The sequence below is a fragment of the Podarcis bocagei genome (genome assembly GCF_964188305.1).
Source record: "Podarcis bocagei genome assembly, chromosome: 3".
NCBI lineage: Eukaryota > Metazoa > Chordata > Lepidosauria > Squamata > Lacertidae > Podarcis > Podarcis bocagei.
The window spans coordinates 75,357,872-75,382,568 of NC_138127.1; the positions used below are offsets into that span (position 1 = coordinate 75,357,872).

A 24,697-nucleotide genomic window follows, 5' to 3' on the forward strand; every position below is an offset into this window, starting at 1 on the left:
TGTGATTTATATGCTTTTAAAATATATATATTGTCCCTTCTAGGAACTTTCATTTTTCATTTTTTTTTATTGTCAAGGTTTAACATTTACATACGGTGCATACTGGAAGAATAATCACAAATATGAATGTGTCTTAAACAGTCAGTTTTTCAAAAAGTGGAAATTGGTTTATATTTAGTGCTTTTCTGGGAGGGGCAGAAATACCTGGATTTATTTTATAGATTCAAACATCACATTGGGGGGGGGCAGTAGAAAAGTTAAGGAACAGGGCAGTGTGGTCATGTATATTATGGTGTCCCCTAAAGAATGATTTCTTCTATCACTGACATTTCTTAAGAAAAGACCACTTTTCTTAAGCTGGTTTCGTTTGTGAAAGGCATACTTTGGGCACTTCAATCTAACCTCACTGAGATAATGAAAATCAGATGACTATTTCCCTTGACCTCTTTCCTGAAAGCTAAATAATTAACTTCAGGCTATTGTTGTCCTTTTGATGGATCTGAAAGATATGGCCCAGAAAGAATACAATTTGCTGCTTGCTTAGCCAGACATTTGACATGGTTATTCATTTAGAATGGGCAGTTTAATCTGTCCAGGAACATGCCCATTAGTCTGTATTCCTTTTTGGTTTTCTCCCATCTATGAATTTATTATTTTATTTTGTTGACAGTTTGATTAAAGCTGCTGTTTCTTACCTCCTGTCTTTTGTGGTGCGTCATTAGGGTTGCAGTATCTAAATAGGTTAGTTTGGGCTCCTCACAGAGGAGAGTTGGTATATAAATTCAGTCAATGATTTAAAAACATTTAATTTGCTGAAAAGCTGCCTCAGATTAATTACAGGTAGGCATGGCATGTTGGTCTGCTGTAGTCGAAACAAAATTTAAAAAATTCCTTCCAGTAGCACCTTAGAGACCAACTAAGTTTGTTATTGGTATGAACTTTCATGTGCATGCATCATAACCTTGGTTATGAATGGAAGTACCCCATGCTCATGCTGTCAGGATGGGATTTTGCATCTTTTCTAAAATGTTTTTGTTGTTTAGTCATCTCAATCATGTTCAGCTCTCCGTGACCCCATGAACCAGAGCATGCCTTGGAAACACCCACTTTCTTCTCAAAGCTTCTCCTTTTTATGTCTGTGGAGTTTTCTTGGCAAAATACTGGAGTGGTTTGCCAGTTCCGTCTCCAGGTGGATCACATTTAGTCTCAACTCTCGGCTGTGACCTGTCCGTCTTGGGTGGCCCTGCACGGCATAGCTCATAGCTTCTCTGAGTTATTCAAGCCCCTTCACCACAACAAGGCAGTGATCTATGAAGGGGTTTCTAAAATATACATAGCTGTAAATACTCCTGATAGAGGTTGTAGGCAGTCATGAGTCTAGTTTGCATTGATAAGACCACCCTTGATTTTATTGTAGATGGAAAAAATAAGAATTTCCGGTTATAGTTTATTAAAAAGCTTAGCATTCCCAGCCTCCTGAGAATAGTGCAGTCACTTGATTGCTTAAAATAGCACAGAACTAGTAATCATAGTGACAGACTCATAAATTGGGTTAAATATTTACTGTTCAGATTTTATTTTTTTTAAGCATTAGAAGTTACTGAGTCAATGCTTGATTCATTTATTTAGGTATTTTACTCCATCTTTTAGCTTTTGCAAGCCATATTGATGCGTTTTGAAACATAACAAAACAAATCATGTAAGAATTCAATATGAAAGTAAAACATCCTGAATTAACCGTGAAGCAACAGAGATAATATATTTATTACTTGCTTCTGATATGATCTAATTCTAGTCTAGTCTATTGTTATAGTTAGCAGTCAGGCTAGGGGTGATGAACTCCCTGGGCTGCAGGCCTGATCTGGCCTCTTAAGTGATTTTGTGTGTCTCTCCCCTTCCCCAAGTCCAAGAATTTGCTGGGGTCTACCCAGTCTAAGGATCAACTTAAGGGATCAGTTTTGGAGAATCCCATAGTGACCATGCTATGTCTTCCTAGAGTGTTTTGTTTTGTTTTTTAAAAAAGGTTGAATGAGTAGTTAAAAGGCTCTTAAATACCATTAAAAGTTTCAGAGAGCAGGGTGGAATTCACCTGGCACCTAAAAGATAACAAAGGAGATGCCATGTTTGAGAATTAGTTCCAATTGTGTGTCATCACTGAAAAGCCTTTCCCATTATCCAACTTCTGATGGCATCAGCAGCCTGAGTTGGGTCTTTGAAGATGACGGCAGTTAATGGGGAGGTTCATAGCAGAGTAGTATGATACTGGAGGTGGGGGTAGTACAAAGCAATCTTTACTATTAGCTACTGATAGCTTTTTCCTCCATAAATTTGTCTAATGCTCTTCTAAAACTGTCCATGTGGGTGGTCATTACTAAATGTTGTGGCGGCAAGTTCCATAGCTTAACTATGTGCTGCGTAAGGAAGTACTTCCTTTTGCTGGCCTAGAGAACCAATGAGATAAGGAAACTAGAGAAGTTTAGTTTATTTCATGTCTTCCTTCCTGGACTAGAGAGCTATGGAAACACTACGTACATAAGTCTTGAAAGGTCTTCAGACAACTTGGAATGGGACTTGATTTCTCCTTCTGCTATTCAAGTGTTGCCCTTTGAAGCCTGTTTTCCACGTGCCTGGATAGAACATCACCAGTCCCAAGCACTAATTTGTGTTGCAGGAGTTAGCGCTAAGAATAGTGAGATCAAATATGCCACATGCTGTTCATTGCTACAGCTAGGACCTTATCAGCATTAGTGCTTTATGCAATCTAAACTTTTTCTTTGCTCCCTCTAGATGTGTTGGTGCTATTTCCTTGTTCTTGCAGACAGGGACGCGGACTTATAAAAAATATTGGGGGGGCCCAGGAAAGCTCATGAATAATAAATAAGCTCATGAATATGCAAATAAAGTGGCTCCGGCCCTAAATAGGGCAAGCCACGCCCCCCAGCCAGCCGATTGGCTGGCTGGGAGGTGTGGCCAGTCGGGATTCCCCTGTTCTCGCGGGATTTCCGGCAGTGCCTTGGCAGTGGCGGTGGTGCTGCGAAGCAGCGAGGCAGGAGCCCCCGCCCCCGGGGATTCCCTAATCTCGCGGGGGACGGCCGGGGCTCTCCGACTAGGGCGCGCGGCTGGCTGGCTGGCTGGCGAGGGAGCAGGTGGGGAGGAGGCGGGGGACGGCGGCGGCGGCGCTCTGCTGGAAGGGCGCCCGAGATTATTGGGGGGGCTGAGCCCCCCAAAAAAAATTTTTGAGGGGGCTCGAGCCCCCTCAGGCCCCATGGAGTCGGCGCCTATGCTTGCAGATATTTGCATCATGTTTTAAATGTGATGAAGGAACATTGCCCTTCAACACATGGGAAATCGTTCTCCTGTTAACTATTAATTGTAGAACTTTCAAAACAGGTCTTATTCTGTTGACAAGACACTGCCTTTTACATTTCATGAGCATAAAACCATTGTATTAAGTGGAACCTTTGCAAATTGCCCAAGACAACCATAAATCCAGTGTTCTTGTGTCCTTGAGAAAGTTAAAGTATGCAGAAATGTGTTCATTTTTTTCCTTCTATAAAATATCAAATAGGTGTATTTTCCTGAAAAATAGAGAGCCCAGGATGCTTATAGTAGTGATTAATAAATTATAACCACTATTTGCCTGCCACTTTTGCTCTTCTCATTTGGTTCGTTGGTTTACTAAATATAGTGTACAAAAAGTTCCAAGTTCTTGAATCCAGAAGGTTGAAAGACAGCCTTTTCTAGACAGGGTTGCACACAGCAGCTGTGTACAGGACATTTAGAGACTTGTCCAAAGTCAATAAGTGCTCTTGGTTACTGAGCATAGATTGGAGGCTGGCTCCCCCTACCCAAAACAAGGCTTCAGCAGTGACTCCATATGGTATGTAAACATATAAAAACATGAGAAGAGCCTGCTGGATCAGGCCATGGCCTATCTAGTCCAGCATCCTGTTCTTACACTGGCCTACCAGATGCCTGTGGGAAACCAGAATGTAAACACAGACACGTGACAACAGCAATCACACATCTGCAGCACGGAGGAATGAAATTCCCAATAGCAAACAGAACCTGAACACAAGAGTACCTCCCCCTCCTGTGATTTCCAGCAGCTCATACCTGAAAGCTTTACTGCCTTCAACAGTGGAGGCAGAGCATAGGCATCATGGCTAGAAGCCTTCGATAGCTGTCTCCTCCATGAATTTGCCTAATTCTCCTTTAAAGCTATCTAGGTTGGCGGCTATCTCTGCTTCCCTTGGGAGAGACTTCCATAGTTTAACTATGTGTTGCTGTTAGGGAAAAATCTAGGTGTGAGGCTGCTCAGTCACCCAGCTCATCAGGCAGAGCCCGCGGGTCCCTACGGAATAAAGGAAGGAGTCCAGCCAACCGGAGCAAATAGCTGTAGACCAAAGTTTATTGCGCAGTAGGTTCAAAGAGCAAATTTGAACCCCGAGGATGGGGTGACAAAGACTTTTAAAACTTTCCCACCATATCCCAGAATATAGTTCGTACAGCATCGTTGCTACATCACTGACATGTCACAAAAGGGGAGGGGTTAACCTTGGCAAACATGCCCAGACAAGTCCTTGGTACAAGATTAGCATAAGCAGACATGGCAGGGCAAGACTCAGGTATAAGATTAGCATAGACAAATATGTCTTAAGTACCCACCACCCAAAAGTACAATAGAAGTTCCTTTGCATGTCTGGAGCCTGAGGCAAGTCAGGTGATGAGATTTGGCTTCCTTTGGCTAACAATGAGCCCAGCAATTGTCACCTCTGGGAACTTCCAGGCTTGCTAGAGAGGTTAAAAGCAACAAAAAAGGCTTTTATGGGTATGTTCGTAGCAAAAGGAAGAACAAAGAAACAGTGGGGTCACTCAGAGGAGAAGATGGTGAAATGCAAACAGGGGACACAGAAAGGGCTGAACTCCTCAATGCCTTCTTTGCCTCAGTCTTCTCCGATAAAGAAAACAATGCCCGACCTGAAGAATTTGGAGCCAATGATTCAGCAAAGGAAACACAGCCCAGAATAACTAAGGAGATAGTACAAGAATACTTGGCTAGTTTAGATGTATTCAAGTCTCCAGGGCCAGATGAACTGCATCCAAGAGTATTAAAAGAACTGGCAGATGTGATCTCAGAACCACTGCCAGTCATCTTTGAGAATTCCTGGAGAACAGGCGAAGTCCCGGCAGACTGGAGGAGGGCAAATGTTGTCCCTATTTTCAAAAAGGGGAAAAGAGAGGACCCAAATAATTACCGCCCAGTCAGTCTGACATCGATACCAGGGAAGATTCTGGAGCAGATCATTAAGCAAACAGTCTGTGAGCACCTAGAAAGGAATGCTGTGATTACCAATAGTCAGCATGGATTTCTGAAAAATAAGTCATGTCAGACTAACCTGATCTCGTTTTTTGACAGAATTACAAGCCTGGTAGATGAAGGGAACGCAGTGGATGTAGCCTACCTTGATTTCAGCAAGGCATTTGACAAGGTGCCCCATGATATTCTTGTAAAGAAGCTGGTAAAATGTGGTCTTGACTCTGCTACCACTCAGTGGATTTGTAACTGGCTGACTGACCGAACCCAAAGGGTGCTCATCAATGGTTCCTCTTCATCCTGGAGAAGAGTGACTAGTGGGGTGCCACAGGGTTCTGTCTTGGGCCCGGTCTTATTCAACATCTTTATCAACGACTTGGATGATGGACTCAAGGGCATCCTGATCAAATTTGCAGATGACACCAAACTGGGAGGGGTGGCTAACACCCCAGAGGACAGGATCACACTTCAAAACGACCTTGACAGATTAGAGAACTGGGCAAAAACAAACAAGATGAATTTTAACAGGGAGAAATGTAAAGTATTGCACTTGGGCAAAAAAAAATGAGAGGCACAAATACAAGATGGGTGACACCTGGCTTGAGAGCAGTACATGTGAAAAGGATCTAGGAGTCTTGGTTGACCACAAACTTGACATGAGCCAACAGTGTGACGCGGCAGCTAAAAAAGCCAATGCAATTCTGGGCTGCATCAATAGGAGTATAGCATCTAGATCAAGGGAAGTAATAGTGCCACTGTATTCTGCTCTGGTCAGACCTCACCTGGAGTACTGTGTCCAGTTCTGGGCACCACAATTCAAGAAGGACACTGACAAACTGGAACGTGTCCAGAGGAGGGCAACCAAAATGGTCAAAGGCCTGGAAACGATGCCTTATGAGGAACGGCTAAGGGAGCTGGGCATGTTTAGCCTGGAGAAGAGGAGGTTAAGGGGTGATATGATAGCCATGTTCAAATATATAAAAGGATGTCACATAGAGGAGGGAGAAAGGTTGTTTTCTGCTGCTCCAGAGAAGCGGACACGGAGCAATGGATCCAAACTACAAGAAAGAAGATTCCACCTAAACATTAGGAAGAACTTCCTGACAGTAAGAGCTGTTTGACAGTGGAATTTGCTGCCAAGGAGTGTGGTGGAGTCTCCTACTTTGGAGGTCTTTAAGCAGAGGCTTGACAACCATATGTCAGGAGTGCTCTGATGGTGTTTCCTGCTTGGCAGGGGGTTGGACTCGATGGCCCTTGTGGTCTCTTCCAACTCTATGATTCTATGATTCTATGATTCCTTTTTCAAGGGGAAAATAGCTTTGGGATGGAGAAAACTGGGAAAGGAGATGATTTTATATTATTTTTAAAGCTAGGTAACTTCCCTGAGCTGTCAAGTTGAAAGGATACATTCAGTCAAAATATTTGTAATATTTAACTTTAAAGATGTGGCCCCCCCCCGTAATTTCCGTAACATTTGCTTAAAGAAGTCTTCCAACGTTCAACTTCATTGGATGTCCGCAAGTTCTGGTATAATGAGAGAGGGAGAAAAACTGTTTTCTACCTACTTCCTTAATACCATGCACCATTTTATAAACTTATTGTACTTTACTGAGACTCAAGTAATGCTACTGTTATACCTATATTATGTTTTGTATTATAGGATGACTGTGATCTTGTTTGTTCATAAAACGTGATTTGAAAAAAGGATTAAGAATAATAAAGGTAATATGTTCAATGAACTCATCTTTTTAGTGCTCTTGGAGGATCTTCTGCCCTTCACATCCCTGCTTTTCCAGGTGGAGGCTGCCTCATTGATTACGTACCCCAAGTATGTCAACTCCTAACCAACAAGGTAAATTGTTGTAAAATTACTTTTATCCTATTGAGATGTTTTATAAAGATGTTACCATTATGAAGGCTGGAACCCTGAAGAGCCAGGCTTGTTTATGAAATGTTAGCATAACCTAAGTCTTTGTGATCTGATAGGGCTTCAGGCTCAAGCTTTTTGAGTCTGTCTGTACATGCTACATGGCAAAGTGCTTTTCAAATTGGTAGATATGACATTTGGAGGTGAGGAAGTGTACTTCCCTGGGGGGGGGGAAAGAGTTAAAATCTGATTGTGTGTTCCTGAGTTCTTCAGCAGACCTAAAGTTTCACATCCCAGTCAGAGTATATTAGTTTCTGACTAGATGGCAGCATACTTAGGCAAGACAAACTATTCTGCTAGTTCCTTCCAAGAACAGTCTTGGAATCTGATGGATTTTAAAAAATCTTTTAAAAACAATGCTGATAAGGAAGGTGTCAGGCTGTACAACAAACGCCAGTGCCCAGCAAAAGTATTTAAACAAGCTTTTCACAACCTGTTTTCCAGATGGTTTGGCCTCCAGCTCTTATCAGCCGTGTTCTGGCTGGGATGGATAAGAGTTGTAGTTACAAATATCTGAAGTGCACCGGGTGGGGAAGCTTATAAGGAGATGCATCTTTCTAGAGTTATACATGCTGATTACCACTGTAAAATTTGGCTGCTTTGTCTCTTAAAGGAAATGCTGTTCTCCTTTGGGATTTTTCTCTGCGAGCACATCCAAAAGGCGTGAACTGTTGCCTTTTGCTGCTGTTATATGTTGTAGTGCTTTAACAATGTGAAAAGATAGCAATCATGCATATGAGATGAATATACTTGAAGTTTCATGTAGGCCAGGATCCAAAGAGTTATAAAATGCATGTGTTGATTGGCTGATGATTTTACCTTCTAGTGCCAGAAGCGGCTTAGTCATGCTGGCCACATGACCCGGAAACTGTACGCCGGCTCCCTCGGCCAATAAAGCAAGATGAACGCCGCAACCCCAGAGTCGGTCACGACTGGACCTAATGGTCAGGGGTCCCTTTACCTTTACCTAATGAAATACCTGTCTGGTGGTTCTCCCAGTCTTCAGTGGTAGTTTGGGGGGGGGGGGGAATGCTGCAGATGGAGCAGCAGAAAAGTCTTTGCATAGCATTCTGAATCTCAGCCTCAGTAGCTTTTGAGACTTGTGGTCAGAGCTTTCAGCAATCTGGTTATCAAATATTCCAGATTTGTCCTTTATTCCAATTTAAACTTTCTTTCTAAAGGAAGCCTATAAATTATGACTTTATGAAGCGTTCTTTCAAAATGCATTTCTATAATTATGCAGAAATCTATCTTTAGAGTTGTTTTTGTTGTGGCTCTCTATTGAAGTTAGTTGTGTGTGTGTGTTTTTGGTTTTTTTTTTACTTTTCAAGTGCACGAGCCTGTTTTTAAACTTTTTTTCAAGCTTGCTTAAACTAGATTAGCTGCTTTTTTCCTGTTCCCAGAGTAACATTTTAGATCCCACATAAAGCCTTCAAAACAAGCATTTGTTCATGAACTGAAATACATCCAATTTTATAAATAGAATTATTTTATTTTGAGAGGGTGTAACATGGCTCTTAGCACTGATTGTATCATGGTTATTTCAAGTAATTTAGCACAGCTGTTTGCCAGCCAAGGTAATCCAGTATTAACGCAGCCAACATAAACAACGTGTATACTTTATTTTATTTTTTTACTGTAAGAATGCAGCTGTAGAAAGTCTGTTATAAGATATTAATGGAGAATTGTTTGAGTGTTGTGCACAGGCACAACATAGCTACAATACTTTTATAATTTCACATTTTGTCATATACTTTCATATTATACTGGCATTGCAGTTGACATTTTCTAAACTTAGGGATTAAATGTTGGCACAGTAAATCTGAAGAATATGAAATAAATGTAAAATTGCCTTTTTGGCATAACAAAGCAGCCTGGAAATCTAAGGGTACTGCTTTTAGGTATAGATACTCTTTAGTATCTAGTATACAGGTTTTTAAATACATGACATTCCAGAGACGTAACATGCCATTGTTATTGCAAAAACAGCAGAGTCACATAGCACGTTCAGGATGAGTAAATCTGTTAGGTTTTAAGGTGCAAAAAACATTAGGTAACTCTTATGTGAGTCTAATCTTACCTATCCTTATTGCTAATATGAATATTAAAATGATATTCTTGAATCCCATTCTGTTAAACTCTGTATTAATATAGAACTCTTATATATACAGTGGTACCTCAGGTTACAGATGCTTCAGGTTACAGACGCTTCAGGTTACAGACTCTGCTAACCCAGAAATAGTACCTCGGGTTAAGAACTTTGCTTCAGGATGAGAACAGAAATCGTGCGGCGGTGGCGCAGCGGCAGCGGGAGGCCCCATTAGCTAAAGTTGTGCCTCAGGTTAAGAACAGTTTCAGGTTAAGAACAGACCTTCAAAACGAATTAAGTTCTTAACCCGAGGTACCACTGTAGCATACTTTTCCGTGTATAAGACTAGGGTTTTTTTAGTTTAAAATACGGTTACAAATCTGGAGGCGTCTTATACACGGATAGCGCATATGCCCATTTTCTAAATTTGGGGTCCCCCCAAACAGGGGGTGTCTTATACACGGAAAAATATGGTATATACTGCTTCTTGGCCCAAAGTCCCCCAAAGCATTGAACAGCTCATTAATAAGAAAGATAAAGTAGAAGTACAATAAATATAATTAATTAAATCAATCATCAAAACAATATAAGATATCAAAATCACAGTATACCCTGAAGTGGCTTATCATGTCACTGTCAGCTTCCCCAAGGATGGTAGTCAACCTAGCACTGTGTCACTTAACCCAGTCACCACCTTTCATTATCCCCATTTCTCTACATCACTGAACAAACAGAAGCTCATTCTTACTTTATCAACCCACTTGCTGATTCCCCACCAATCTGCCATACTGCAGAATCCAGACAACTACAGGAGATGTAAAAATAAAGAAAGAAAGAAAAGAAAAACTTGTAATACCACTAACCAGCCACACCGGATATGCATTCATAACTTTGTAAGCTATGTTATTAATAGGAAATCAGCACATTTTCCTAGAAAAATGCCCTAAGATGAACAGTTTGTACTATTATTTAGCTTCACTGTGTCTTTACTGGTTTCTTCCTTTCTTTTTTATTCAAGGTACAATATGTTATTCAGGGTTACCATAAGAGAAGAGAGTATATTGCGGCATTTCTTAGTCACTTTGGAACGTAAGTATTTCTACATCCTTTTTTAAAAAGTGAACAGAACGATATTAAAATGTTTTTTTATTCTCTAGCTCGCTACCAGATCCTAGCAGTTGTAAGTCAGAAGTGTGCGCCTGCTCCCAGTTTTCACTTACCCTAATTTTACAATGTATGTTGAGAATCGTAGCCCTGGTTAATACCTCTCAGGACATTTTCTCCTCACCATCTGCTGTGGTGGGTCGGGGGACTCTCTGGACCAGTGAGCGTAGTTGCACATGGGGCTGCAACAGGAAGGGATGGTCTATGAAATCACCTTTCCACAGCCCACCATTTTGCTGGCAGGAGCCTCCTTTGGTTTGAAAGTTTTTCCTTAAACAAAAGAATCCCTTCCATTTGTGACAAAGCTGCATAGGATCAAAGCCAACATCACTGCTGTTGAAGGTGAGATCAATGGCAGCAGCCACCTGCGGGGGCAAAAGTTTTAAGTCCTCTCTCTCTTCCCATCACAATTCAATTCACCATGGTAAGTTCTGTCAGGCTGATCTGCACTTTGGATAGGGCATGACCAGCGCCTTGGAATGTCATTCCTAATTGAATTTGCTTGACACCTACTTTGTCGAGTTTTGCACAAAAATTAAAAATAGGTTGCATCCAATGGTGACTTTGCGCCATCACTTGTGCAAAGTGAGGCACTTGTTTTGCATTGATCCCCGCCTTCTTCCTACCTACCCTCCATAATATATCCCTTACAGTTCCCAGAAAGTCCCCCAGCCCTCAGGAGCAGGCTTGTAAAGCAGTGTTTCCCATAGCTGGGTTCCCAGTTGTCGTTGGACTACAACTCCCATCATCCCTAGCTAGCAGGACCAGGGATGATGGGAGTTGTAGTCCAACAACAGTTGGGGACCCAAGTTTGAGAAACACTGATTTAAATGAACACTTGGGGTGATGACAGTAGGTTGGGTGGCTTGTTGAAAATTGGCTGTCCCACTTCACACAAGCAGATGTGTTTTCATCTAACACATGGCTTCATTAGGTGCAGCACAATATTTTTATGCAAACAGCCTTTCAAGTTTTAATTCAGCCACCTCTCTTAATGACTTTAATTGCTGCTTCTTATGATTTTTTTATTCTGCATGTGTTGTTTTTTTTAAATGTATGTTTATTCTTCAGTGTATTATTCCACACACAAACACCCAATTCTTTTTGTTAAGGAGCTCTGGGTACTTACTGGTGGACTTCTATCAATATAGAATGTTATAATAACCCCCTATGCATGCAGCTGCCATAACTGTAGATGCAAAATGTGAGAGGGAATTCTCTAAGACCAGTGTGGAGCCAGGGACCTGGAAAAAGCTGCTGGATGGGGAGTACTGATGGTCCTATTGGGAGTAACTGTTTGATACTGTTAGTGCCTGGCCAAAAGAGGGTGGAACTGCATTATATCCTTGCATTAAGCCCATGCCTGTAGATGTGTATTCGAAGGAAGAGATGGCTCCCTACAGTCTGACTTGTGCTCATATTTGAATCTATTTTTATGCTTCAATATTTATAGTTAAAACTATGCTTTTTTATAGTGGCGTGGTAGAATATGATGCGGAGGGTTTCACAAAACTCACCTTGTTACTGATGTGGAAAGATTTCTGCTTCCTGGTTCACAGTGAGTAGCTATTTGCCTTGGGCACAGATGTCTAGCCTCTTAAAGATAAAAAACATTCAAAAGGGTAAAAACCAATTACAAGAACAGTTTAAAGGTTTGGGCTATTTTTACTCTATGTTTATGCATTTTTGATATGGCCCTCACACTTGCAAAATCCCACCTGCAGTCTGAAAAAAGGAGGGGAAATGTTTTATGCAGATTAGGAACATTCATTTGTCTGTGTGCGCATTTAAACTGTCACATGCAACAGAAAGTCACTTAAAAGTCATAGGCAGAAAAATTAGATTGTACCACTCTGACAGTCCATCAGTTAGTAGAAGGCCAACAAGTGATACTTATGGCTGAAATAGCCCAGGATAGAGCATGAGACTGATGCTCAGGATTGCAGGTTTGAGCTCCATGTGGGCAAAAGATTCCAGCATTGTAGGGGGTTGGACTCTCTTCCAACTCAACAGTTCTATGATTCATTGGAGTTTGTCCACTCACCTCAGTGCGTACGCTAACAGAGACCCAGCACAGAGGTGTAGAAAGGGATCAATACAGTAGGACCATGCATATGTGTATCTGAGATCCAAGCCTTTATCAGTCAATTTAGTCACCTGTTGTAATGAGAAGGGCAAGTATTTTATGCAAGCAGCTTTGTTTTCTTGCAGCACTTGTCCTGCCTCTTCACCTGCCTGCTTCCCATCCTCTTTTCTCACACTGCTGCTTCCTTTATTCTTTGGTGGCCCCAGCAACACCACTCCCAAGTTGGCTCTGAGGGTGCTCCATCTTCCCCTGGCTGCCATGCATCTTTTGCAATGATTTTCTGTGAAGTTGCAGCTTAACCTGAGACACCATTTTTTAAATCTCTCCAGCATTTTATTTCCCTCAATTTAAAACAGAATTTTGTCCTATGGCAAGGTAAGGTTAAAAGACATGTAAGGACAGATTGCTGATATCCTTTATTCTCCATAGTTGAGAGTCATTTTGAATCCCCTTGTACTCTTAGCAATCACTCCATCATTTGGCAAAATTTCTTATGTTAATTGTGTACAGTGCATGTGGTAAACTTTACTGAGATTACACTTTCACCAAGCAATGTCCACAAGATCTCAATTAAGAAGCCATTATCGTACATTTAGGATTATTGTTTCCCCGTTTTGAATCATTTTTCCTTTATCTGCATTGAATTTCATTTTCCTTTTTGTTGGGATCTTCCTGATTCTTTACACAACTTTGTGGATTTTTTGTTCTTTTCATTGAGTTCCCCACATGAAGCACATCTTTATCCCCTCTGTGATTCTTCTACTTAACATATGACCCTAATTCCATGTCTGGGTCTTACAGGTGTTGCATTTCATTCTACAGAAATTTACATTACTTTGATAAAGTGTGATTCAATTCAGGCATGACCACAAACTACATCACGTGAATAAGAAGTGGCAGCCTTGGTCTTGCATTCTCCATCTTCCTCTTTACTTGTGGGAGATTAAATCTTCCGTTTCTAGTTTGCTATTTTGTACAAAGGAAGTAAACTATGATTTGCACAGACCATAGTTCTTTTCATCTGGATAAAATGGCAAACCAAGACTTGCCACTGCACTGCTTGTTTGATTTGATTTAGGTTGTTTGATTTGATTTGAGCTTCTGTTTTTGCATGGAGCAGTTTTGAAGGATTGTTTGGGCTAATTCATTTTCCTCAAGCCACATGGTTGGTTGGTTCATGGTTTTTGGTTGGTTATTTTTTATTTTTAAGAAAACTATAGATTGTAATTTAAGCTTACTTAAAATTCAAATATTTGAAGTCAGAAAGAATGTGGAATATGTTCTCGTTAAATTTTAAATTGCCATGCTTCACAAAGTCAATTCAGTCTTCAGTAACCAAAGGTTTTCACTGTAAAATAATTTTTCGAGCTTTCATTTTAATTAATTTTAAAGCTCTTGAGAAAGATTATTACAATTGAATAGCTTGTCACTATCAATTAATCCTACAGCCTTAGAGCTCACACAGCAACTTACACATGCAAGTTGTTGCATCACTAGCTTTGATGAATAACCCAGGGCAAACCATTCCATGTATTAAAAGATAGTGCAAAGAAACCACTCATACATGAAATGATACCAACATTTATGGAGAAAAACATTGAGTTTATCAATTTTTTGTTTGTGGAAGATACAAAATGTATGTACAGGCAATGACCAATTTATACGCTTCCAATTGACGGTTCACTGTGCATGCATGTGACCGGAAGATAACCTAGAAGGCAGCCTCCACGCAAATCGGGGGCTGCCTGTAATTGATTATTTCCAGATAAGTCATACTCAGAGTAGACCTACTAAAATCAAGTTAGTTGGGACCAACTTAAAACCATTGATTTCAGTGGGTCAATTCTTAGTTTGGCTTAGTCAGATATATCCCAATGGACATGATTGTGATCCACCGCTGTGTTCTTTTAAGGCAAAACTGAACTTTTCCTCTGAGCTTCCCAGGTTTTAAGAAATCTCTTGTCAACCGAAACATAGTTTTCCAGGGAAACATTTCAGTTTTCAAATCTGAAATTATTTATATTAAAATGTTGTTGTTCTTTAGTCGTTTAGTTGTGTCCGACTCTTCGTGACCCCATGGACCAGAGCACGCCAGGCACTTCTGTCTTCCACTGTCTCCTGCAGTTTGGTCAGACTCATGTTTGTAGCTTCGAGAACACTGTCCAACCATCTCGTCCTCTGTCGTCCCCTTCTCCTTGTACCCTCAATCTTTCCCAGCATCAGGGTCTTTTCCAGGGAGTCTTCTCTTCTCATGAGGTGGCCAAAGTATTGGAGCCTCAGCTTCACGATCTGACCTTCCAGTGAGCACTCAGGGCTAATTTCCTTAAGAATGGATGCGTTTGATCTTCTTGCAGTCCATGGGACTCTCAAGAGTCTCCTCCAGCACCATAATTCAAAAGCATCAATTCTTTGGCGATCAGCCTTCTTTATGGTCCAGCTCTCACTTCCATACATCACTACTGGGAAAACCATGGCTTTAATGATACAGACCTTTGTTGGCAAGGTGATGTCTCTGCTTTTTAAGACTATTAAAATAGTTTGTGTGTAAATGTGTGCATAGTGTCTATTTAAAAGAAAGAATTTCAAAGAGGGTGGGGAATGAGTGGAGCAAGTGAAATCTGCTAAGAGTCTGGCAAGTCTTTAAAATGTGGGTAGAGCATGTAATTGTCAGATCAAAAAGAAGATAGGGAGGCATTGATTCTGCTATTTAGATTCTGTGAACAAAGAGGTGTTTTCACTACTCTATCATTTTTAATTTATGTTTAAAATTAAAAAGATTGAGTCAGGTATGTTAAAGAACCTAATTTTTTTGGCTGTACAGTACTCAAGTTCTGTTACATTTAGTGGTGGATATTTTAATGAATGGGTTTGACTTTTGTTCCTGAAGACTGAAAATATGCCCTTGTGTATAGAGTTCTTTGGAGGTTTTGTCAGATTTCAGAATGTTAATTTTAGTTCAGCTATTGGTGAGCTGAACCTTTTTAATAGCTCTACCAAAAAGTTACGATATGAACACTGTTACTTTTTAATGACAGCACCCCTCAAAGAACAGTTTCTTTGACTGCAAATTACTTAAGTGGTTGCTATCAGCCTGTTGAATAAAAGGAAACTGCAAATAGCTTACAATAAACAATTAAGCCTTTTTATTATGATATTTTGTTGAAATATTTTATCTTGATGATATATTGAAGGCAAAGATTCTTGTGAAGATGGGCACAAACATCAACATTTCTGTAATTAGTATTGTGATGGACACGTAACGTTTTTTATATTGCTATTGCTTCACCTGCTCTCAAATGAAAATGGAAAGCACTTTAACAAATGGATTGAATGACAATTATTTTCACAGTAGCTTCCTTCATGCCACACAACTAGGGGGGCGAGCGAAAATGGCACTTAGGCACATTTGTTCAGAAGCTGTAACTATTGCCTGAGTTCCTTAGACACAAATATGAATGTATTATTTTAGGTTTCCTCTGAAAAGCAAATTAATACTGCATTTGGTAGGTCAATTACTTGGAAGAAGAGTAAGTTTACATCCAGACTGGAGTTGTCCCCAGAGAAAAGAGTCTTAGCAACATAGGAACCTAGAAATCTGACTTATTCTGACTTAGACTATATAGGTCTATGTAGCTTAGCATTATCTACACTGACCATAACAGAGGCTTTCCAGGGCTTCAGGCAGGAGCCAATCTTACCTGGAGATGCCTGGGATGAACCGGGGACCTTCTTGCATGACTGGCCCAGTGTTCGAGTCCAGTATCTTACTTAGAAACTTTGCTCAAGTGTTGGAATCCTGGGAAATCATGATTAGTAAATGCTCTGAGAGGTGAGGAAAGTGCTATCTAATATTGTTGGGCATTTCCAGTGAACTGCTTCCACTAGTGCGCAGACTTTTGGTGCACCACCTAAAATCTTTGGGGGTTTTCCCAACCCTCCGGAACACAGTTGGGGAGGCTGTAAGGGGAGAAAGATAGGAAAAGTTCCATTAAACAAGCAGAAATTCTTGTGCTAGCAGAAGCAGTTAGCAGCCTATCACTCAAATACTTGTTGCCCAAATACTTGGTTGGATTTTGTGTTGTAAAAGAAATAAGGTTGTGCAGTATGATAGTATAGTGAATCATATTCTGATTTTCTTTATTTATGAAAGGAGCCTTCTGAACTACGTAACTGTTGCAAGAGACATAGGGGGAAGACTTGTCAGTCTCAAATGGCAAAGCAGCAGAAAGCAGTAAATGGCTCTATGGCTTCTGCTGTAGTGCTATTTTTTCATTGTCATTGCCTCCTCCGTTCTTGTCCTCCAAAATCCCAAACTATGTGTACTCACTGCAGTTTAAGCAACAGTGTGTTGTCTGGAACATTTGTCTTCCCTATCTCACTCTTTCCCCAACTGAGACATCTTTGGACTGCTTCAGACACCCAGTGTCTTAAGCCCGCAATGCCAGTAACTGCCTAAAATATTCCAGAAGCCTTCCTTTTCTCGCTTCCTTGCATTTTATTTTATTTTAAAATGTTTAAAATGTTCTGAGGTGACCTACAACAGAACTACAGACCATAGGAAGGAAGGAAGGAAGGAAGGAAGGAAGGAAGGAAGGAAGGAAGTAAGTAAGTCTTGGAACTGTTAAGTATCTATCTCTGTTTTGTCATTTGAGTCTGGCCGTCTACGGCCTGTCCTGATATAATGGGCTTCTGCGGTAAATTTTAAATTACTTCCCTATTGCCAGCTCCACAGCCAAACTACAGCAGTCTTCCACACCTGGATTTGAAGGCAAGAAGCCTCCATCCTCCTTGTTCCTTAGCAGGCTTCTCAGTACTCATCTACCATCCCACGATTGTAGTTCCACCAACAATAGAACAGTCCTGTTTCATCACCGAGAGACACTGTGTTCTGTGAAAAGATGAAAAACACAAACTTTCATAACTGGTGCTGTGTGTCCTTTTGGGCTTCAATGTGGGTTTGTAAATGGCTCGTGTTGGCATAATTAATACTCTGTAGTGAAATACGTATTTGTGCCAGTGTAATCACTGTTAGGAGGGGTTGCTATAGCAACTCATGCAGCAGAAACAAAGCTAAGAACTGGGAACTAGGAGAAAGGCCTTGAGAACTAAAGGAAGATAAAGTAGAAGCCATTAAGACTAGGCATGTATCTCATACTCAGTAAACTTCCAAGGTCCTTATTAGAGGATAAAGTGGATTGTTCCTTTTAGTGCACTCTCGGGTGTCTTGTTCAGGCTAGTTACTGAGACTGTTGTGTAGTAGTAAAGAATTTTCTGCTGTGGCTACATTTCAGAGTAAGTTTTTTCTTGCTTGCTTGCTGATAGTCCTGTGCCATATTTACTCAGAAGTAAGTTCCACGATGTTCGGTGGGGTTTGAATATTCAGAGCACCACAGGGTTTAGCCAACTCTGCATTAGCCATCTCAAAATAAGTGAAGAAATACTTTAAATTTATTCAAATACTACTTAAACCAGCTTGGCTGTCAGTCCTGGAAGACCTGCTCCCTGCCTTGCAGGCCCTTTTCCACCTGGCCTGCGAGGGAGGGGCCCTGACTGACTCCAGCTACAAAAGCTGAGGTGGCTGAACAGGCTCTTGGGCTTGGAGCATTGTTTAGGGATTTTTGTTGCTGTTGTTGATATTAGCTTTCTGCATCTTTATTTTTAGATTTTATAATATATGTGGAAGTTATTCATTTGGTTGTGTACTTTTTATGTGTTTAATTATGGCTTATGGCTGCTTTTGTGATGTCTGTAATGTCATTTTTTCTTGTTGTAAGTTGCCTTGAGCATGGGTTTAACTGTGGAAAGGCAACATACAAATAAAATGATGTACAGTCATACCTTGGGTTGCGAACGCTGCGGGTTGCGTGTTTTCAGGTTGTGGACTGCGCCAAACCCAGAAGTACCGGAACGGGTTACTTCTGGGTTTTGGCGCTCGCACATGCGCAGAAGTGTGTCATGTGCATGCGCAGATGCAGCACTGTGGGTTGCGAACGCTGCGGGTTGCAAATGTGCCTCTTGCACAGATCACGTTCACAACCCAAGGTTCCACTGTATGTATGTAAGACATATATAAAATATGGGAAGCAAGCTTTTGAGTCACACTGAAAGCTGCTTCCAGAAACATCTCTGAAGTATTATTAAATTTAATACTGTTAAGGTTATGGTAAATGACTAAACAAAGCATGCAGTGTACTAGATCAGTACTTGATGAGGTGGGACCCACCTCAAACCCCAACCTACAACCTGGAACCTTTTTCTGAGAGTCCATGCAGTGGGGTAGAGTGGAGCTCAGCACTAAAGAGGTGGAGCTGATCTTCCCCACAAAGCAAAAATGGCAGTGGCTGTATAACCTCTGGTCCCTATCTTATCTGGGGGGGGGGGGAGCCTCCTGACAATTTAATGTGTGTTCTTCCCATCCCCCCAAAAAGTGAGTTTGCGTTGCTACTTATTTATCCTAATTCAGGGTCAGCTTGGGCAGAACGGGTTGCTTTTCCTCCCTCTCCCAGCAATCTGCAAAAATCACTTCTTATCTGTCCTCTGAGGAACAGCATATATCTAGGCAAGTATAGAACAAATAGTTCCTGGGGGTGGCTGCTGCTCATGGGGGGGGGGGAATTACTTTAGGCAGTGAGTGCTTAGAGTTTCTGCCAGCTGCCTGCAACTCTGATGTGTCCAAACTCTACAAAAACAAGAAAGTGAGCAGCAGCTTGGTCAGGCTTGGAGGGAACGGAATTATACTCCATGTTCCCTGCTTGGGCTGGTCTGTCTCCATGTGGAGAGGCAGGGCCCCTGCCTACCTGGAGCTCAAGCATGCCTATATCTCAATACAGTGTATTCCTACCATTGTAGCTTCTTGCAAAGAAAGGTCTACCTGGGGATCCATTTCAGTGCTATCAATTTGGAGTGAGGGTTTTGTGATGATGAATTTCCAGTGCTCATGTGCCCACTGGGTATGCACCAGCATTCACATGACCTAAAAGTCTAAATTGATCTTGATATTTAATACAAAAGTCCAAATTGATTGGCATATTTGGACTTTTGTATTTGGCATTGCATGTGTCCAGTTCTGAGTGCCACAATTTAAAAAAGGATGCTGATCAGCTGGAGCGTGTGCAGAGAAAGGCAACCAAGATCATCAAGGGTCTGGAAACCAAGCCTTATGAGGAATGGTTGAAGGAGCTGGGTATGTTTTGCCTGGAAAAGAGGAGACTGGGAAGAGATATGATAGTCATGTTTAGATATCTTAAGGGCTGTCACATGGAAGAGGGAGTATGCTTGTTTTCTCCTGCTCTGGAGGGTAGGACCTGAAAGAAAGGAGACTCCAACTTAACACCAGGAAGAACTTTCTGACCGTAAGACCTGTACAACACTGTCTCCCTCAGGAGAGTGTGGCCTCTCCTTTCTTGGAGGTTTTTCAGCAGAGGTTGGGTGACCATCTGTCATGGCCCTTGGGGTCCCTTCCAATTTTCTGATTCTATGATTGGGGGGGGGGCAGTTACCGAGCAATAGATCATCTTTCTTAATGTCAAGATGCATAGTGAATGAGTTTCCTTTGCTAGCTTTTTGTTCTGCATACAGAAAAATGAGGTACAGAAATTGTTGAAACCTTAATTAGAATAGGAAATACAGGAGCAGGTAAAGCACAACATACAGCTGTTAATTATATTACAGGTCAAATCTGTGTCCAGGGCAGCTGTTTACCAGCTCCGTCTGGTACGTAGGCTGAGACCCTATCTGCCCGCAAACTGTCTCGCCAGAGTGGTGCATGCTCTGGTTATCTCCCGCTTGGACTACTGCAATGCGCTCTACGTGGGGCTACCTTTGAAGGTGACTCGGAAACTACAACTAATCCAGAATGCGGCAGCTAGACTGGTGACTGGGGGCGGCCGCCGAGACCATATAACACCGGTCTTGAAAGACCTACATTGGCTCCCAGTACGTTTCCGAGCACAATTCAAAGTGTTGGTGCTGACCTTTAAAGCCCTAAATGGCCTCGGTCCAGTATACCTGAAGGAGCGTCTCCACCCCCATCATTCTGCCCGGACGCTGAGGTCCAGTGCTGAGGGCCTTCTGGCGGTTCCCTCATTGCGAGAGGCAAAGCTACAGGGAACCAGGCAGAGGGCCTTCTCGGTAGTGGCGCCCGCCCTATGGAACGCCCTTCCATCAGATGTCAAAGCAATAAACAACTACCTGACATTCAGAAGACATCTTAAGGCAGCCCTGTTCAGGGAAGTTTTTAACGTGTGATATTTTATTGTATTTTTGGTTTTTATGGAAGCCGCCCAGAGTGGCTGGGGAGGCCCAGCCAGATGGGCGGGGTATAAATAATAAATTATTATTATTATTATTATTATTATTATTATTATTATTATTATTATTATATCTAAATACACTAGATTCAGCTTCATCTTTGTCAGTGTTCATTTAAAAATATTAGCATGTTTCTTCTGTCAATAACATGTGAGCCCTAAAGTACTGGCCAAATTCCAATCCAGGTAATTATATTTGGCTGACCTATATTCCCCAGTTAGCCTTAATGGAATGTTGTTCCTGATTCCCTTTTTTCCTTTAAAATTAAATATGAGTTTATAGTGTTACAGACTCACGAAGGCTACTATATATGGATGAAGAGAGGACAGTTTATTGAGAAATATTGATTCTTGCTCATCCTGTCCTTGATTCACATATACAAGTATATTAAATTTCACTAGTCCAATTTTTCTTATGGCTTTTCATGGAAAGTAAGCAACTAAGGAATACAGAAGGATTGTAGGAGCTTTGCCAACTATAAAACGCTGTTCCAGATGTTACTTGAGTCAGCTGAAGTTTTCAAAGTAAATAATACAAAGCCAAAAAATGGCACTTCAGATGCCATTAAAAAGGTTAACTCCTTTTTTCAGGCAACTCCCCATGGCATAGATCTATGGTTCCCAATTCAGGGTCAGGGGACCCCTGGGGGTCCACAGAACACACCTGGGGGTCCGTGGCAACATCTTCTGCCAGAGGCTCACTTACCTTGTTGATTGCACAGAGAAAGCCACAATGATGATCCACAGATCACCCAGCCTCTACTCCCAACCAGGGCCTGCTGTGTTTCAAACAGAACCAGGATCCAGCACTTGGCATTGGGCTGTTGCATACTGATTCTTGGGAAATGTTGACTTCTTTCCCAATTAAAGAGAGAGCTTTGATTAAAAAAATTAAAATCTAGAGTGTTGTTAGTAGCGGCTGCTGAACAGGTGCTCATGGTATGGATGTAATGAATGAATACACTTAATTTTTTTGTAAGGGAATTCTTGACTATTATTCTTTCTTCTGTTATTTAGCCCTGTGCCATAGGGCAGAATGTGCAAGCCATAGTTCAGTGGCAGAGCATCTGCTTTGTATGCAGAAGATCTCTGGTTTAATCGCTGGCATTTCCAGGTGGGGCTGGGAATCTTTCTGAAACCTTGCCAGTTTCCCCTGGCAGTCACTGCAGACAGTACTGAGCCTTATGGACCAATGGTCCAACATGGTGCAAAGCAACTTCCTGTGTTCCTTTGTAGGGCAGAGATTCTCAAGTGTCTTTTTGTGTGCTCCATCTTTCTGAAGTCATGTTCCATAGCATCTGGTGTCATAGTAATTAAATGTCTAAAAGTCAGAATTAAAAGTATGATATTTAAATATAAAGGCTTCTGTACATCAGAGGAAGTATAACAATACCAGGTCTTGTTGTGTTCTTCAAAACATATATAGGGATCACTAGATAGTGATAATTAAAGTTCCAGGCATTTTAACTTCTGGACCCAGCACAGATTTAGCCAACAGTTTGTTTCTTCAAAACACGGGATAAATGTTATAATATACTTGAATGTACTTTTATGATAGCTGTACTCCATTAGGCATTCTTAAGGGTACCTTTCTAAGTATACTTTGTGATAAGCAAGTCCTACTGAACTCAGTAAAACTTCATTCCAAGTAATCATTTGTAGAACTGAGCCACCAACCTCTTTCCATACCACAAAAGTGAATTGAACTCATTTGCTATATGTTGAACTGTCAAGGGTGTTTGTTTGCCGTACAGCAATTTATTTATGAATTAATAGGTAACTAATCTACTGGGAGGGTCTTAGTCAAATATAGGTTTAGTAGAAAGATAAAGCCAAACTGTATTTTTTTATGTTCTTACTATATGTTTACCTTTAATGAAGTTACTTTATCTTTCGCTTAGGATTTATAAACATGGGAGACAAGCCCAGTGTATAGAAGGAGGTTGAAAATATGAATAGAGCTATTGTAATAGAAAGCAATGCATTGCCGGGTCACCTACAGTTAGACAATTATTAACACACTGGACCCCTATATTTCTCTGCTTCCTTTCTTTCGGTTTTGTTTGCTTGGCTGCAACATACCACAGAGTTTGCAATGCAAACATTTTTTGTTGTTTCTGTCTTTTTTGTAACATTCACACTGCTTCTTCTGTCATGCAGTTCTAGGTTAGCTTCAAGCAAAGCAATGTCAATATGGAGCATTCCTTAGAGCTATCTGCATCAGTGTATGCCTCACTGACTGACTTTCTTGGTGTCCCGTCTGATTCATAGCGTACTAAGCAAGCTCCTAAAATTCTGAATCCTAAAGGAATAATTCAGAGTAGATCAATGAATAACTAGGAACAGATAACTAGATGAAGTGCCAGAAAGCTGTTGTTTGTCGGCAGAATATCATGGGAAACCTAATAAGGTCTTGCGGTCTTCAAAATAGTCATTGTCTTAAATGCATAGCTGTGTCACATACCAATGTGATAAAATATAATGGAGTAAAACCTAGGGTGGAGTCTTGCTTGCTGCCTACAATCATTGAAACTCTTTAAAAGAGAGTTAAGTTGCTCTCTTAGAAAGCAGTGATGGCCATCAACTTGGATGGCTTTAAAAGAGAATTAGACAAATTCATGGCTATCAGTGACTACTAGTCATGGTGGCTGTGGTCAGGGGCTTAGCATCTGCGATTACCTCCAGAGGTGCATGCTTGCACTGGGCTGGTGGATGAGTGCCTCCAGAGCCCCCTGCTTCCGCTCCCGGGTCAGGCTTGATGGGGGGGGGGGGTGGAGCTGCCAGACCAGCATCAGAGAGGGGTAACGCCTCTTCTCCGAAGCTTTGCAAGGCCAGCATTAGAAATGGGCAATGCCTGGGTCAGCAATCTCTTGTCTCTCAATTAGTTATGGAACTTCCCCAGTAGTAGGAATCACAGCTAACTTGCATGGGTTTCACATGAGCTTTCTGGTCCATTTCCCTTTCATTTTCATTTGCGAACCACCTTGTGATCTTTGGGTGAAGGGTGGCGTGCAAATTTAATAAGTAGTAATAATTTTCATAATCCCGCTCTGCCCCATTTCCGCATGTACATTTTGATCCGCATATTAGTTGGCAAGATGAGGGTCAGCTCAGTTCATGTTGTAATTCATAAAGATCAAATTTCTCAAATATTGTTTATGTGCAGCAGAAGTTGTACGTGACCAAAGAATCGCAGCCTAACATCTTGGCAGCTTTTAAACATAACGGCTAAATGGAACTTGCATGTTCAAAAGTAGCATGCCCCCGAGTATCAGCTCTTTGGGTATGCAAACACAGAGCTCTATTTCTGTCATTCCCTTCTTGTGAGCTTGCCATAGGAATCTTGCTGTTTGGTGTTGGAAATAGAATGAAGGGCTATGCTGGCTTTTGACCTGAACCAAGAAGCCATTGCCTGTATTTGTAACACACGATTTTTAGCCCCTGACCAGTCATCCCTAGTGGAGTAAGATTTGCACAATACTTTTGTAGCAGGAGTGGGAAAACTCCAGCCTATGGGCCATTGTTGGCCAGCTAGGGTGTGCAATTTGGCATGCAAGACTGTTTTATCCAACTCCTGCTCACATGTCAATCAGCTGGCATCACTTGTGACATCAGCTTATGGGGGGAGGGGGGGTCCTTTGTGTGCTGGCTGCATGCATACCAAGGATAAATCATGCTCAATTGGCTAGGCATACCTGTTCCATGCATAGCCAAACCTGTCCCACCCAGTCAAAGCAAGCAGTCTCATTTTTTTGCAGGTATTGGCTGAGAGAGGGACTTTTTGGTCTCGCAGCAGATGCTTTCA

The 24,697-nt window shown here is 41.4% G+C and overlaps 1 protein-coding gene across 1 annotated transcript in view; it reads left to right on the forward strand.

Annotated features, from left to right (window-relative positions):
• The window catches only part of BABAM2 (BRISC and BRCA1 A complex member 2), a 135,663-nt gene that overhangs the window by 82,166 nt on the left and 28,800 nt on the right, over positions 1-24,697 (forward strand). Inside the window, exons 8-10 of the mRNA XM_081186464.1 lie at positions 7,070-7,169; positions 10,352-10,422; positions 11,973-12,055. Of these exons, the coding sequence (XP_081042590.1) occupies positions 7,070-7,169; positions 10,352-10,422; positions 11,973-12,055 (254 nt within the window). The remainder of the gene's footprint in view (positions 1-7,069; positions 7,170-10,351; positions 10,423-11,972; positions 12,056-24,697) is intronic.